This window comes from Bubalus bubalis, chromosome 2 (assembly GCF_019923935.1).
Source record: "Bubalus bubalis isolate 160015118507 breed Murrah chromosome 2, NDDB_SH_1, whole genome shotgun sequence".
Classification (NCBI taxonomy): domain Eukaryota; kingdom Metazoa; phylum Chordata; class Mammalia; order Artiodactyla; family Bovidae; genus Bubalus; species Bubalus bubalis.
Genome location: NC_059158.1, coordinates 167,597,935 through 167,613,524, shown reverse-complemented (window position 1 = coordinate 167,613,524; position 15,590 = coordinate 167,597,935). Strand labels below are relative to the sequence as shown.

The 15,590-nt window shown below is 43.2% G+C and overlaps 2 protein-coding genes across 12 annotated transcripts in view; one reads left to right on the top strand and one right to left on the bottom strand.

Annotated features, from left to right (window-relative positions):
- COL4A3 (collagen type IV alpha 3 chain) overlaps positions 1-12,291 on the bottom strand; it is a 159,170-nt gene extending 146,879 nt beyond the window's left edge. For both annotated transcript variants that reach the window (XM_006047125.4, XM_025262130.3), the window contains exon 1: positions 12,061-12,291. In XM_006047125.4, the coding sequence (XP_006047187.3) occupies positions 12,061-12,147 (87 nt within the window). In that variant the 5' untranslated portion in view covers positions 12,148-12,291. The remainder of the gene's footprint in view (positions 1-12,060) is intronic.
- Positions 12,292-12,316: 25 nt separating this feature from the next.
- COL4A4 (collagen type IV alpha 4 chain) overlaps positions 12,317-15,590 on the top strand; it is a 151,344-nt gene continuing 148,070 nt past the window's right edge. For 2 of the 10 annotated variants that reach the window (XM_044937900.2, XM_044937899.2), the window contains exon 1: positions 12,381-12,524. The gene's annotated coding sequence lies outside the window, so the exon portion shown is untranslated. Of the gene's footprint in view, positions 12,525-12,620; positions 12,866-13,764; positions 13,893-15,590 lie in introns of those variants that run through there. The other 8 variants (XM_044937896.2, XM_006047128.4, XM_006047131.4 and 5 more) reach the window with 8 other exon arrangements.

The following is a 15,590-nucleotide window of genomic DNA, read 5'->3' as shown; positions in this document are numbered from 1 at the left end:
CAAGAACTGGATTTTTAACCTTCCTCTGTTTGTACATAAATAATTATCAGAATAACCTCACTGAATCAATTAAGACAGACTGCACACCTGCTCTACTGGTCTAGACTGGTTCTCCTCCCTTCCTTTCTTTCTGATTTCCAAGACACCAGAATCCAAAGAGAAAGCACCAGCAAGACTTGATTCCTGTGTGGTTACTTCTTCACATAGGCTGGGTTCCCAGGGAGAGAGCAGTCAACCTTCCCTGGGGATCAGCCACATGGATCTTTAAAACTGGGATCATGTTACTGTCCTTCTGAAATACTCCAGGGCCAATCACAGTTTGAAGGACCCTCCAGTGTCCTTATCAAGCCAATGCAGTTCTCAGACAATAATATACCCAGGAATCCTTTGAATACGTTAACTGCAGATTCCAGCTGGGGAGGCCTGGAGTGGAGCCTGACATGACATTCTGTCTCCCAGACCTGCACCCAAGAGAGCTTGGTGCTACTGGGTTTGGAGTGAGGAGGTCTCCAGTCCTTAAGTGGATTTCATCCTTCCCTGGTTTAGAGCCTTCCCTGGCCTGGGCCTACATCACCTGGGACAAGATCTCTTTGGCTCAGCTTCACCTCTTCACAGCCACATGGGGCAAACCCAGACCCATTCCTCTGAGGCTGAGAAGAGACAGTTAGCAAAAGAAGGTTTTCATCACACCACTTTATATGTGGGCCCATTACCAAGCTGCGCTGTGAATTTGTGACTCATCCATTACTAATGTGACAACTATCTTGTGAATAGCATAAACACAGCATCGTACCTTTTTTTGTTAAAATACTTATTTGTTAAGTGCAGACCTTAAAATCATACCATGATCAGCTACATACAGGCCTGTGAACTTATCCCACCCTGTTCAGTGAGCAGCTTTCCATCCTTATTAGCAGGACCACCATGAGTTGTCCTTCTCTGGGGTCCCCTGCCTCCCTGTTCCCCATCCTTCCTCCCACCTCTAACAAAACACTCAGCATATTCCTTCAGGGGCATGTGTTCCCTTGGTGGTGACTAAATAAACTCAGCTCTTTTCTTCCCTCCTCCCTTTTAAAAAAAAGTTCTGTTGGTCTTAGTTTTATGCTTCGACAACTCAGGAGCCAAAAGATTGAAAGTGTCTTGCCTCCATCCATGGTCTAGAAGTCCTGGACCATATTTCTCGGTTCTTCCCAAGGCTATCTCCGTGCTGGTTTCTTAGGCCTTATCCTGTATGCTGCTTTCTAAGAAAGGTGGGCTAAGATAAAACTTCTTCTCCATCACCACATCCCATTCTCTTCCAGCAGGTACCAAAATCCATAGTTGCACATTTGTTTACTGAGCTCCTGTCTCTCTCTTCTGCTCCACTAGAATCCCAGATCCATCATGGTTAGGGATTCAGGCTGTTTGGTTTATCCCCAGCAGCTCGCCATGTGCCCATGTCTCTGTCCTGTTCTCTTTCCTGCTTTTATTAAAGATAATAAAATAACTGTGGCTAGAATATAAAAGCTGGGTATTACTTTGTATCAAGTACTGTATCGAGCAGTAATGATAGTAGCATCATTTTCAGGTAAGAAAACTAGAGACCTTTTTGGAAGCAACTTGTTCAGGCTAATACTAACCTTGTTACTTGGCTGAACTTTAGTGATAAGTGATAATTTAGTCTATAGTTTGCCTTCCCAGGTAGGTCAGTGGTCAAGAACTTGCCTGCCAATGCAAATGCAGGAGACATGGGTTCAGTCCCTGGGTCAGAAGGATCTCCTGGAGGAGGAAATGGCAAACCACTCCAGTATTCTTGCCTTGATAACCTCATGGACAGAGGAATCTGGTGGGCTACATTTTATTGGGGTTGCAAAGAGTCAGATAGGACTGAGCACGCAGTCTATAGTTTAAGATGAAAGGTAAGGTATAACATGTTGGTTTTCAACACATTCATAATTTTCTCCATTTCTTTTGCCAAGTGTTTGCTGTTTCTGTGATGTGTTTTCAATTATTTTTGTGTGTATAACTTACTCATATTTTGATAATGGAGCAATATAATTGCAATATAATTAAACTTGTACAAATGGTAATCTGCATAGTTTTAAACATTGTAGCTAAGGCCAACTATCTTACTTTTCTGGAGAAAAAATTTCCATGGGTATTTAGGCACAACCCATACTGACTTACTGCCTTTAATTGATGTTTATTATTTGACCACATGTTTATTTCTTATGGCAAATAATCAAAGCAAATGTGTTCTATCCAGAGATAAACGCTTATGGACTGTAACCCCTTCTCATATCTGGATGTAATTTACCTAGATTTCTGCTATCTAGAATGATGGCCACACATGGCTATAGACACCTGAAATGTAGTTAGTTGAACTGGAAGGTTCTAGAAGGCAAAACAGACAGCAGATTTTGAAAACTTAATACAAAAAGAAGATACATATTTCTCAATGTTTATAATAGTGATTACATGTTGTGATGATACTGTTATGGATATAATTGAATAAATAAAATAGATCAAAATAAATTTCATCTGTTTCTTTTTTAATGTAGCTACTGGAAAATTTTAAATTATATATATGACTCCTAGTTATGGCTCCACTCCTAGGATGTCATGAACATAGACATTTATTTATCCAACTTACAAAAGCAATGAAAGTGAAAAAAGCTTATATTACATATAAAGCTGATATAATTTAATTCAATTTTGGCTAAGGAAACATACTTGAAGCCAGAAGTCTTAATTGAGGGTTACCGGAAGAACCCCAGGAGAAATGAGAACACGCATGGGTGGGTGTTTAGAGAAGACAAGAGCCAGTGATTAGATCTTGTGTGATGATGTAGAACTTGGAGTAAGATGCTTTTTATCAGATTGTTAGAGATGAGGCAACTCAGAGAGGTTAAGCCCCAGGCCATGGTAGTAGGGCTAATATGGAACTTGTCTATCCTGTTAAGAAGTTGATATAATTTTGGTTTCCTTATTTTCTTAAACTGAAAACAGAGGTGAAATAAATGACCTATGGTGAAAAGCTGTTATGATTACAAAGTTTAGGCTGAGGTGGATATAAACTTTGTAGAACAAAGTTTTTTTTACTGATCTTGAAAAATCTATGACTGTGGATGGCTGCTTTTTACACTTGATCTTAGCCAAAAGGCTGAGAAGCGATGGATGGCTGCTTTTTGACTGAAGGTCAAACATGTGTGTGGTTAACTGCACAAGGATGAAGGACCACAGGATGTGTGTAGACCAGACAGCCCAGCTGTCAGACGCAAACACATATAGGTTTGGGGGTCTTAATCAATTGCAGTATTTAACAAAGTTAACCTTAGGTACAGGTAACACCGGGCAGTTATTACTGTGTTCTGGGTAACACGGTAACAATGATAAGGGAAATACAATGACAAATTGCATTTAATTCAGACTATTTCCCTAGACCATGTTTGGAAACCAACCAAGGACTGTAACCCCACAGAAACACTCAAGGAGCAAGACCCTTAGTCTGTTCAGAGAGACAAAGCTGGTGGCTTTGCTGTGTGGCCTTGACCTTGCCCCGGTCATCAAATCTAAGTCTAGGCCGGAGCTCAACCTGGTGCTCTGGGACAACAAAGAGGGGTGGGATAGGGGTGGTTAAGTGGGAGGGAGGTTCAAGCTGCTGCCATGTCCGACTCTGTGCAACCCCGTAGACAGCAGCCCATCAGGCTCCCCCATCCCTGGGATTCTCCAGGCAAGAATACTGGAGTGGGTTGCCATTTCCTCCTCCAGTGCATGAAAGTGGAAAGTGAAAGTGAAGTCGCTCAGTTGTGTCCGACTCTCAGTGACCCCATGGACTGCAGCCCACCAGGCTCCTCCGTCCATGGGATTTTCCAGGCAAGAGTACTGGAGTGGGATGCCAGTGCCTTCTCCAGGGAGGTTCAAGAGGGATACATATATGTATATCTATGACCGATTCATGTTGATGTATGGCAGAAACCAATGCACTGTAAAGCAATTATCCTCTAATTAAAAATAAATAAATTTTAAAAACACTTTAAAAAATGTAAGAATAGCATGTTTGGAGGAAGTGGGCAGTAGGAGAGGTCTTGAGGAGGGTGACCTTGAGGACAGGAACGGAAACGTGCTTGGGTGCCCATCCCCCTCCCCCCAAACCATTACTGTTATTGCATAAGTCTGTCTAAGTGGGGAAAATCCCCCTGGGAGCCTTAGAACTACTTTGCTCTTTTTTTTCTCCCAAGGCAGGACAGCTCCAGTGTGGGAGCAATGAGTGGGTGAGGGCGCAAGCTGTGATGACAGAGGAGGCTTATTTCCCCCAAATCTCTCATTTTCAGAGTCTCCCCATGAGTGAGAGTCAGTCAACAGACTGAAGAAATAAGACACACTCCCAAATCTTGAAATCATACAAAAAGAATCAGAAAGATAATACAAATAAGTGCAAAATGACTAAAGGTATAAAAAGGAGGAAAAAATCCCTACAAAAAAGACCGAAAAATAACCCCAACAAATCAGAAAACCCTAGACAGACTTAGAGTCCAAAAGAACGTCTAGAAATAAGAATAGTCATTGAAAGTCACATTTAGGGAATAAAAATAATCACATTTCACATTTACTGGATGATTACTATGTGACAGGCATGGTAGAGTGTGTGTTGTATGTGTTAAATCATTTAATCCTCATACAATCCTGAGGTAGATCTCTTACTTTCATTTTAAGATGATGAAACTAAGGCAGAAAGTTTTAAAAAACTGGGATTAATACGTTTGGGGTTATAACCCTTGTTGAATAGTTCCGAGTTCTTTTTCATTATGGAAAATTACAGTAGATTGAAAATCTCCTGGACATTACAAACAGTAGCAGAGAGAATTCAACATTGAAAGATGGATGGGAGCACGTCATAAGATACAGCAGGTTGGGAAACAGAAGTCCAGTATGTTAGCAATAGTAATGATCGTGATGACAGTAATAATGAGAGTGAACAGTTACTGAGCCCGTGATGGACACCAGAGAGACTGTCTTGAGCATTTAAGTTGTTGACAACTTTCAGTGATGAGGGATATGGAAATGCAACAGGGACACATTCTTCAAGGTCACAGTCACTGTGTATAGGGACTTGAACTGAGGTGGGTCATGACCCACCGGGCTCCTCTGTCCATGGAATTCTCCAGGCAAGAATACTGCAGTGGGTTGCCATTCTCTCCTCCAGGGGATCTTTCCAACCCAAGAATCAAACCCACATCTCTTATGCCTCCTCATTGGCAAGCAGTTCTTGACCACTAGCACCGCCTGGGAAGCCCATAAGAAAGGCAGCTACTGTGATTTCTTGGGTTCACTCTCCTTTGCTGCTGCTGCTGAGTCGCTTCGGTCGTGTGCGACTCTGTGCGATCCCATAGACAGGATTCCCAGGCTCCCCCGTCCCTGGGATTCTCCAGGCAAGAACACTGGAGTGGGTTGCCATTTCCTTCTCCAATGCACGAAAGTGAAGACTGAAAGTGAGTAAAAGTTATTATCAAGAAGCCTTAGGTTTTCCTAGTAGTTTTACTGGGGCCTATCAAGATTGCTGGGAGAAATATCAATAACCTCAGATATGCAGATGACACCACCCTTATGGCAGAAAGTGAAGAGGAACTCAAAAGCCTCTTGATGAAAGTGAAAGTGGAGAGTGAAAAAGTTGGCTTAAAGCTCAACATTCAGAAAACGAAGATCATGGCATCCAGTCCCATCACTTCATGGGAAATAGATGGGGAAACAGTGGAAACAGTGTCAGACTTTATTTTTCTGGGCTCCAAAATCACTACAGATGGTGACTGCAGCCATGAAATTAAAAGACGCTTACTCCTTGGAAGGAAAGTTATGACCAACCTAGATAGCATATTCAAAAGCAGAGACATTACTTTGCCAACAAAGGTTCGTCTAGTCAAGGCTATAGTTTTTCCTGTGGTCATGTATGGATGTGAGAGTTGGACTGTGAAGAAGGCTGAGCGCCGAAAAATTGATGCTTTTGAACTGTGGTGTTGGAGAAGACTCTTGAGAGTCCCTTGGACTGCAAGGAGATCCAACCAGTCCATTCTGAAGGAGATCCAGCCCTGGGATTTCTTTGGAAGGAGTGATGCTAAAGCTGAAACTCCAGTACTTTGACCACCTCATGCGAAGAGTTGACTCATTGGAAAAGACTCTGATGCTGGGAGGGATTGGGGGCAAGAGGAGAAGGGAACGACAGAGGATGAGATGGCTGGATGGCATCACTGACTCGATGGACGTGAGTCTGGGTGAACTCCGGGAGTTGGTGATGGATAGGGAGGCCTGGCGTGCTGCTATTCATGGGGTCGCAAAGAGTCGGACACAACTGAGTGACTGATCTGATCTGATCTGATGAGAATTATCCAGGTTTCATTTAAACCCGGAAGTGACATCCAGCTTAGGGTTTTCTGATCAATATTCTACCTGCATGGGTTTATACTGAAGATATTGTCGAGGTTTCTGGAAGCTTGTTACTAGGAAAGAACCTGAGTTAGCCTTCATTTGTAGTGTATACAATCATGTAGTTTAAATTATAAATATCTGTTATAAATGATAAATATCTTTCTTCCAGAAAAAAAGAAAAGCTCAGTATGTTACAATTTCGTCTGGTACAACTGATGAGGGGGTCTCCTGGAGAGTCTGTGAGAACCTCTGCAGTTCAAGACCCTTCTTCTGTGGGGAAAAGAGAATAGTTTATCCAATGGTTCCCACCTTCCACTGGTCAGAGCTTGCCTCACAGGTGTTAACGGCCTGCACTTTTGCGGTGCAACAGGAAGCCACGGGGGAGTCTCAAGGCACATGAGGCCGTGCCTGTGTGAAGCCCATGGCCAAACTGGCCTCTCAGGCAGGAAGCGCCAGGAGAAGCTCAGTTGCACAGGAAAGATATCTAACATAAGAAGTCAGGAGAACTGGAGGAAAAATGAGAAGCCTGAGCTTGGCTCCTGAAAATGCCAAGAGTAGAGAGTGGGGAGGAGAAATATAAAAAATAAACGTCTGACAGAGGAGAAATATCGTATGGCATCCCTTATATGTGGAATCCAAAAAGATATCATACAAATGAACTTACAGAACAGAAGAGATTCACAGACTCAGAGAACGAACTTACAGTTGCCAAGGGGAAGGAACAGTTCGGGCGTTTGGAATGGACATGCACACACTGCTATATTGAAATGGATACCCAACAAGCACCTACTGTGCAGCACAGGGAACTCTGCTCAGTGTTAGATGGCAGCCTGGATGAGAGGGGAGCTTGGGGGGGGAATGGATACAAGTGTATGTATGGCTGAGTTCCTTTGCCGTTCACCTGAAACTATCGCAATATTAATCGACTGTACCCAAAAACAAAACAAAAAGTAAAAAAAAAAATTAATTAAAAACATTAAAAAAATCTGAGAATGTTCAAGATAATGGAAAATAGATAATCTCAGGTTAAATACAGGATATACAAAAAAAAATCCCACGTATGCACACATGTCACAATTTCAATAACACAATAAAAAATCTTGATCTAGTGACAAGAAATACAGAAAAAATTGAAGTCAGAATATCATCTCTACCACAATTCAATAAAAAAACTAGAAAATTTTCCTATGTTTCAAAATTAAGAAGTAAACATTTAAATAACCCATAAGACAAAGAAAAAATTGGAAAAGATTTTGAACTTAATGATATTAAAGTAGTTTTTTATCAAAACTTGTATGATGCAGCTGAAAGTGTTTAGGGGAAGCTTTTTAGCCTTAAATGCATTTGGACTATTCAAAGTTGCTTGATCAAAGTCCAAATATAAAATTCAACTACTTTTTAAATAAATTTATATTAATTAGACTATACATTTTTAAAAGAATATATTATTTATAATAACACTAAGAATGTCAAATACTTAGAAATTAGAAAAACCCAGAAAACTCTAAAACATTGTGAGAAATTAAAGCCCTGAATAAACAGACCCATGTAAGAATTCAAACAGATCAAATATTAATGAGTGCTTGGTACACATGTTTGCAGATGTAACATAGCAAAACAGTGAGGAAAAGGATGAACTTTTTAATAAATAATGTTGGGACAATTCTTTTTCTATATGGAGAAAGATAAGATTATAATCCCAGAAGTAGAAAACAATTCAAAGATTGAGTCTTAAATGCAAAAGAATTAAACTATAATTTTTTTAACATAGGAGAACATTTTTATAATCCCAGGGAAGGAAAAGATCTCAACAAGATGCAAAACACAAAATCAATGAAATCAAGGAAAACATGGATAAGTTTGAGATTATAGTGAAAAGAAAAATTATATGTTAAGGCACCAATAACTAAATGAAAAGGTAAGCCAAAACCTGGAATGAAATATTTTCTGCACATTTAAATAGCAGAATTAATTCAGCATCCAAATATAAACAACTTCTAATTAATTAGTAACAAAAAGGCAAAGGTCACAAAAGATAAATAGGCAAAGACCTATTTATGCAATTCACTCAGAGAGAATTATAGACTGTCAATCAAAAAATGCTAAGGTTCCTAAACTCACTAGTCAAAACAACATCCGATTTCACATCCATTAACATCTCAGTACATCAAGTTTTGCTGAGGATATAGGAAGACAGGTATTCTGGCAAGTTGTAGGAGTCGATTTGACAATCCCTAACACAATTTAAAATATGTTTTCTCTGATAACCCTCTTTGAATTCCCCCTAGCAATTCACCATCTTGTTGTCACAATGGTACATATACAAAGCTGTAAATTTCAATTCTGTAAGATGAGAGCAAAGAAACAAACTTACTGTTTGGGCAGATGGAAAAATAAATTGTATTTTATTTATGTAACTGGATACTATGCGGCAGCTATTACATTTATATGCATGTAAACAAATCACATCTCTATGTTTCAACGTGGATGAAATCCAGAAACATCCTGCTAACTGACACAAGCAAGCTCCAATAGGTATGTATCATGTGAAATCATTTATTACACTTGAAGGACCGTACAACAATAGCATTTATTTTTTATGGTGACTGACACACACACACACACGCATCCATGGTGCATAAATATAAAACCATGCGTGGAAGAGGAGGCAAAAAATGAATGTAGGGCTTTTTGTATTTACTTATTATTTTCCTGAAGGGAGAGATGTGAGAACAAACAGGTCCAAACTTAATACTTGCTTAATCTCAGAGACAGATAAACTGGAGTCTGTTACATGACTTTTTGTTTGAAACATTTCTTAATTCAACTTAATTTTTGTTTTTAGATTTAAAAACCAAATCAATTGAGAAGCACCCTCCCTAAACACAGCTGTTATTCGGCTCCTGATATTTGCTGGCCATATTCCTGCCCTGTCTGGAATTTTAAGGCAAAGAGAGGAAGGATAAAGTACGATATCTCAAACCATGAATCTCACCTTCCCCAGATAATCAGAGAAGGCGCTTTCTCTGCGCTTCTCCCAGACCTGCTGCCGGTGGCAGGGGCAGAGTGGGAACAGCTATAAAAACTGGGCATGTACTGAATAGTCAGGCCTGGAACTGGATGCCTTCAGCAATGCAGCAGCAGGATTTTACTCAGGGTTCTTCAGAACAAATTGTGTGGGTGGACAGTTCCACCCTGCCTGAACTCCGAATAGAGGGTGAACAGTGCTATTTCTTTGTTTTGAGAAATGCGAACATGAAATCACAGGAATTTAGAGCAAAATATGTCCGTAACTACGTAGCACAAAGATGATAAATAGGATGGACCAATGACTATACCTGGCTCTTAACTTACAGTTTGTTTCTTCTGTAAAGTTTTAATTTCTTTGCTAATATTTAGAATTTAAGAGATTTCTGACGGAAACTAGATTCCCAGCTTCTTTTCTGAAAAAGGTGGATTCTGGTATTGCTAATTCTGAATTCTAGAATGCCAAGATTTAGTTGGCCCTAAAGAGTGCCTCCACTCCCCGCAAAGCCTCACTCAGTTAAACCTCACCTGCTGACCTCACAAAGGGTTTAAACTCCCTCATGTTATAGATGAAAAAGAGTGAGGCTCAGAGAGGTCAAGAGCCTCGCCCAACATCAGAGTTACCCTTGGGAGGGAGCCATGCTGGCACCATGCAAACCAGTTATCAGTTAATTTGCTGTGATTTCTTTTTTTCTATGTGACGAGGGCACATTTCATGCTTTCTAATGACACTGTGTAACTCAGCAAAGTTTTAACAGAGGCTCACTTCAAATCATGATAAAAATAATACGAATGGATTCATTGTAACATCAGCAGGTAGCCTCCAAGATTTGGCCAAAAGTAAGACAGAAAATTTCTTATGTAAAAAACAATAAAGGAATATGACAGTATAATTGAAAATTGGTATAAGTAGAGACAGTAGGATCACAGAGCATCCTTTTTTCAGGCTGGTTTTTACTCGGTAATATTTCCCCTCTTTCTCCACCTGTCCCTAATCTCCCCTCTTCTTTGGACTCTAGAAGAATGTGCAAACCCAGCCCTTCTCATACACACATACAGATACTTCAGCTATTTTTTTTTTTCACTTGTATTTGTTTCTGGATTAATGCTGGCAGACATTCTATACTGACTTAGATTGAATTCTATCCATCATCTTCAGAAGTACTGAGCTACCTGGGTTGGTCATCCTTAGTCTAGGTAAAGCACATTTTTATTAGAACCAACTTCATGAAGAGATTACATGGATTACAATATCCTTTAGAGTATAAAACACTAAAGAGCCTAAATGTTCATTGATAGGGAAATGGCTCAGTTAAACTTGGCATATTCACACTGTGGAAAACTGCAACAATGCAAAAAGAAAAAGAGGTAGATCTGTCTTAAATACTGGCGTAGATAGACCTGTAGAAGGCAAAAGTATATATACAGGATAGGTATATGGTACCAGTTATGTTTAAAATACATACAAGACATATTGTTTGTGGGTCTATACATGCATATGCGCATGCACAGAAAAATATCTGAAAAGAAACCCAAAGTGGTGAGAGTGGATACCCTTCTTTAGACAGGGGTGGGGGAAGGTATGGAGATGATAAAGAGGGTTTTAGCTTCACCTGCAATGTCATAAAGTTTAATTTGAAAAGAAAATGCTTGGATTACTTGTGGCTGTAGGTTGGAAGAATCTTTTCATGTAACACATACTTATGTGATGATTAATTTCCAATCACAATCTTAACCATGATATTTGTAAAAAAAAAAAAAAATCTGATCATCCTGGGAAATGAAATTTATACTGCACTGTCATCCCAAATTAAGTTCTTAAAACTTACAAAAATAGAAGTCACAGAAAGCATCTGAAAAGTTAAATTGCACTTACACCAGTTAAAATCGAGTAAGTCTACTCCAGGAGTCCTAACAGTTTTGAGGACAAAAAAATGTATCTTCTCAGATAACAAGAAATATGCAAGGGGATTTAAATGAATCCAGGATCTCTCACATTTCGAACAGAAATCACGGAGACAGATTGCTTGATTTATCCTAACATGAGTTCTGTACTAACTTTTCAGTGATGCATTTGCTTTTCTCAACAAAACTGATGGAACCCCGGAGGGCAAGTATGGATAAGGAGGAACAGGAGGGGTCAGAGTTCGGTGTGAGATGACATCTACGAAGTGGCAGGGCTGGAACTCCAGCCCTCTGTCCTCTCTGCCAGGCCATGCTGCCTGCTCTAATTCACCAGGGTGACCTCGCGTGTCTCTACATCCGGTGCTCTTAAGCGTTCATCCCTGGCGATAATCTATCCGCCCACATCTCTCTCTCTCTATCTGCCTGCATTTCTATCCATCTATTCATCCATCTATCTACCTGCCTCCCTCTCTCCCTCCCTCTGGAGGGCTAGCTCCCACCCCTGATCTCTAGGGAGCCAGAAACAAGCCTCTCCCCCCCTCGCCTCTTCCTCCAACCCCGCGTATTCCACCTGTCCCGGGGCATCCTCGCTTGCTCCAACAAGGGGTCTGCCTGGAGCCCACTGTCACTGCACCTACCAGCAGAGGTGTCAAGGCCAGCGCTCCCCGCGGACCGGGCAGGCTGCCAGGGGAAGCGGCGCCCCCCGCCCCTCCCCCGGGTACTCACCTTGCCCTCTGTGGGCGCCGCCACCAGGAGCACCAGCAAGAGCGTCAACAGCAGCGCCGGTGGTCTCGGCGCGGTCCTCGGGCGCATGGTGGGCGACCGCTCAGAGCCACGGCGTGGTCCAGGGACCCGCAGGCTCTCGGGCCCCCGCGTCCCCGGCGCGGCGCGCTTTGGGAGCCCGGCGGTGAAGCTCGCCTGGCCAGCCCGCCCGGGGCGGGTTTTGTAGGGCTCAGCCTCCCCACTGAGGCTTCCAGGGAGGGAAGAAGTGGCTCAGGTCCCGCCCTCGTCCCCCCGCCCTCCCCTCCAACTCTCCAGGCGACGTCCCTCAGCCCCGGGCAGCGCGCGCGGGAGGCGAGAAAAGGCTGCGCGCCTGCGGGGCAGGTGGCCGCGGGGCCAGGGTAAGGGGTGCAGGAGGTGATGCGCCCGAGGTTCAGGAGTCGCGGCGCGGCAAAGGGGTGCGAGTCGGGGTAAGAGGTGGCGAGTCGGAGGTGGGGAACTGGGGGGGTGTGCGATGGGGAGGTGGCCGAACAGGGTGGAGGGAGTGGCCAGCGGCCCTGCCTCAGATTAAGCGGGAGGCGCGCCGGGGTGGGCACTCGGGTGGACCCGCTGGCTCCGGGCTTCCGGGCGGTGCCGTCTGGCCACTTTCCCCTTCTCCACACGCCTCCATCGGGCAGCTGCCTGACGCAGCGGCGGCGAGAGCGCTGTGAACGGGTAGCCGAGTGACGCGTGGAATTGGGCGCGGCGGGAGGTGCGCGCTGCGCGGGCGGGCGCCGCGGCAGCTCCTCTGGGCTGCGGGTGTCTCCAGGAGGTAAGAAGACCACTACTGGGTCTGGGCGACCCGGGCCACCGGCTGGGGGCGCGGGCGGCGGAGGAAGCGTGCGCTGCACCCCGGGGTGGGGCGCATCGGCGGGCGGGGCTGGGGAATTGGGCCCGGGGGTCACGGGAGGAGAGCTTGTCTGGCTCCAGTCTTGTCTGCCTGGGCTTGAACTGGGTGCTGTTGTGTTTTGATTAATTTGGAGGCTCAAGTTACCAGCCTGGCGGTCTGGGCACTCCGAAATGCCAAGAGCAGGAGGCAGCTGAGGGGAAAGGGAAAGTTCATCCAGCCGATTCTCCGCCGCGTTGAACTGGCTTTTCACGTTAAATCTTATCTGCGGAAGTGCACGGGAGGCCGCGCGCCAGCTTTGTCTGGGTGCCTCCGGCCTGAGAGGGCGCTTCTCCTTCTCTGAGGTGGCCTTGGAGGCGGACGTGCTGGGCACCGTCCGCAGAGCAGGGCTCGTGCCCTTTTCTTGTGCCACTGACCACATGGGCTCTGGCGAAGCATTCAGATCCTTCTTACAGTATTGCCATTCTCAGAATCCGTTTTACTGGAACAAATTATCAAAGTAGTAAAGTCATGATCTAGTAACATACATGCATCATGATTATTGCACCGAATATTTCGATCTAACAGCAGATCTGTTAAACAACCGTAATCTCCAAGTAGTGATGACTGCAAAACTGAAACGTGACATAAAGATACCAGTGGGTACAGTCTCAGGAACTGCCGATACTGTTGTGGTTTGTTAGCTGTGTTCATAACTGAAGAAACCGCTGGTCTTCCAAGAAAGTTTAGTGAAAAGACAGATGGAGTATTGATTCCCATCCACGGTTCACAGACCATCTGAATTCCATCTCCAGGTTAAGAACCTTTACTCAGGATCAGGGTTGCTGATGTCTGCAGTAGCTGGTCATCAGATACCACGTGTGAAATGTGTGGTTTGATGGCTGATGGTGGAGAACCACTTGTTTGCAATTAGAATGGGGTCATGGTATATTAGACCTCTGTACCTCTGTAGGTAGGTGAAACCCTGACAGTGAATGAATGAAGGTGCACACTCCCCTTTATGGTTGTAGAGGGAATAATTATAAATTCCCCTCTGTTCTTTTTACGCCACCAAATGTCAATTCTGGCTGTATATTAGTATCTCTTATGGAGCCTCTAAAAATCCTAAAACATCCCAAGCCAATTACACCGGACTCCCCAGCAATGGGAGTCTGTATACTCAGGTGCCTGCGTGCTAAGTTGCTTCAGCTGGGTCTGACTCTTTGCAACCCCATGGCCTGCCAGTCTCCTCTGAGAATGGGATTCTCCAGGCAAGAATACTGGAGTGGGCTGTCGTGCTTTCCTCCAGGGGATCTTCCCAATCAGGGATCGACCGAACCCAAGTCTCTTTGGTCTCCTGCATTGGCAGGTGGGTTCTTTACCTCTAGCACCACCTGGGAAGTCCCTAGATGTTGAAGTATCTTTATTTAAGCTCTCTGGAGTTTCCCACGATGTTGCTATAGCTTCTCCACATTGATAAGAAGATTTCTTATGAAACTTTCTCCTGCCATCCTTACTAGATGAGATATAAGGTGCTCTGTTGATAAAATAAGGGTCAAAGAATACTTAGAGGCCTGTGACAGTCTTGCATGAACTGACATTACTTCCTGGAAAAAATAAAAACTCTCAATGCTGGAGTTAAATGCTCCTTCCTTATGTTGAAGCCCAGAAGCTTTCTTAATTTGGATTTCAATTGCCTTTTCCTGAAAAGATGTCATTTTGACTGAAATCCAGACTAGGCTTTATTGACTTTAGAAGGGGTGGCAACAGTCAACTGCGAGTCACTTCTAATGCTACAAAAGAGCAGGAAAGAAACTTGTGATGTAAACAGGGTTGGGAGGCAGGAGTTGTTAAGTGTGGTCTCTGCAGTACAGGATAGATTTTGCATCTTTTCCACACTTACTAGCGTGGCTTAGGGTCTTTTCTTCTGTAAATCGGCATCATCAGTGTGCCCACCTTAAACAACTGTGGGAACCTAATTCAGCAGTCAGCGTCAGCCCTTCCAGTGAACATTCAGGGTATGCTCACTATATGGTGTTAATTAACCAGAATTTTTGATTTTTTGAAAAATGGTCTCAGAGTCGAGAGTTTCCCAGCTGGCTCTTGAAATGTATAAAACAAAAGGAAAGTGAGGGCAGTCCTTTTTGTAAGTACAAAGGACACAGAAATCTCTGCTTTTGACTTGGTGCCAGATGAGAGTTTTGAACAAAGTGAAATGGTAATGACCTTTGACAAGGCCTGTATTATTGTTTTTGCCCCCTTTTCATGGTCACAATATCAGGTCTGTTTTCTGCACAGGGCTTAAATGTGTAGTGTTTGCTTCCCTATTTTTGGAGTTCAGCTCCAGTAGGACAGTGGCCTTTTTGGTGTTCTTTAATGTTATTGAATGAATGAAGTTAGTCAGTGCATGAATGAAGTTGTTTACTATTTGCTGAATGAATGAAACTGGATGACTTGAAAAATTCACTCAGGATTCACACCCAGGTCTGATTTCTTCCAAAGTTTATGATCTTTCTATATCCTTCTCTGGATAGGAATGTGCCTAGGCTTTTGACGTGATGTATTTTGCCAGACTGCCAGTAGCTCCTTCTTCAATCTTTTTGAAGGATTAAATTTAATATTAATTACATTTTAAATTAATTATTTTCAAACTTCACCTCAGCACTTAGTA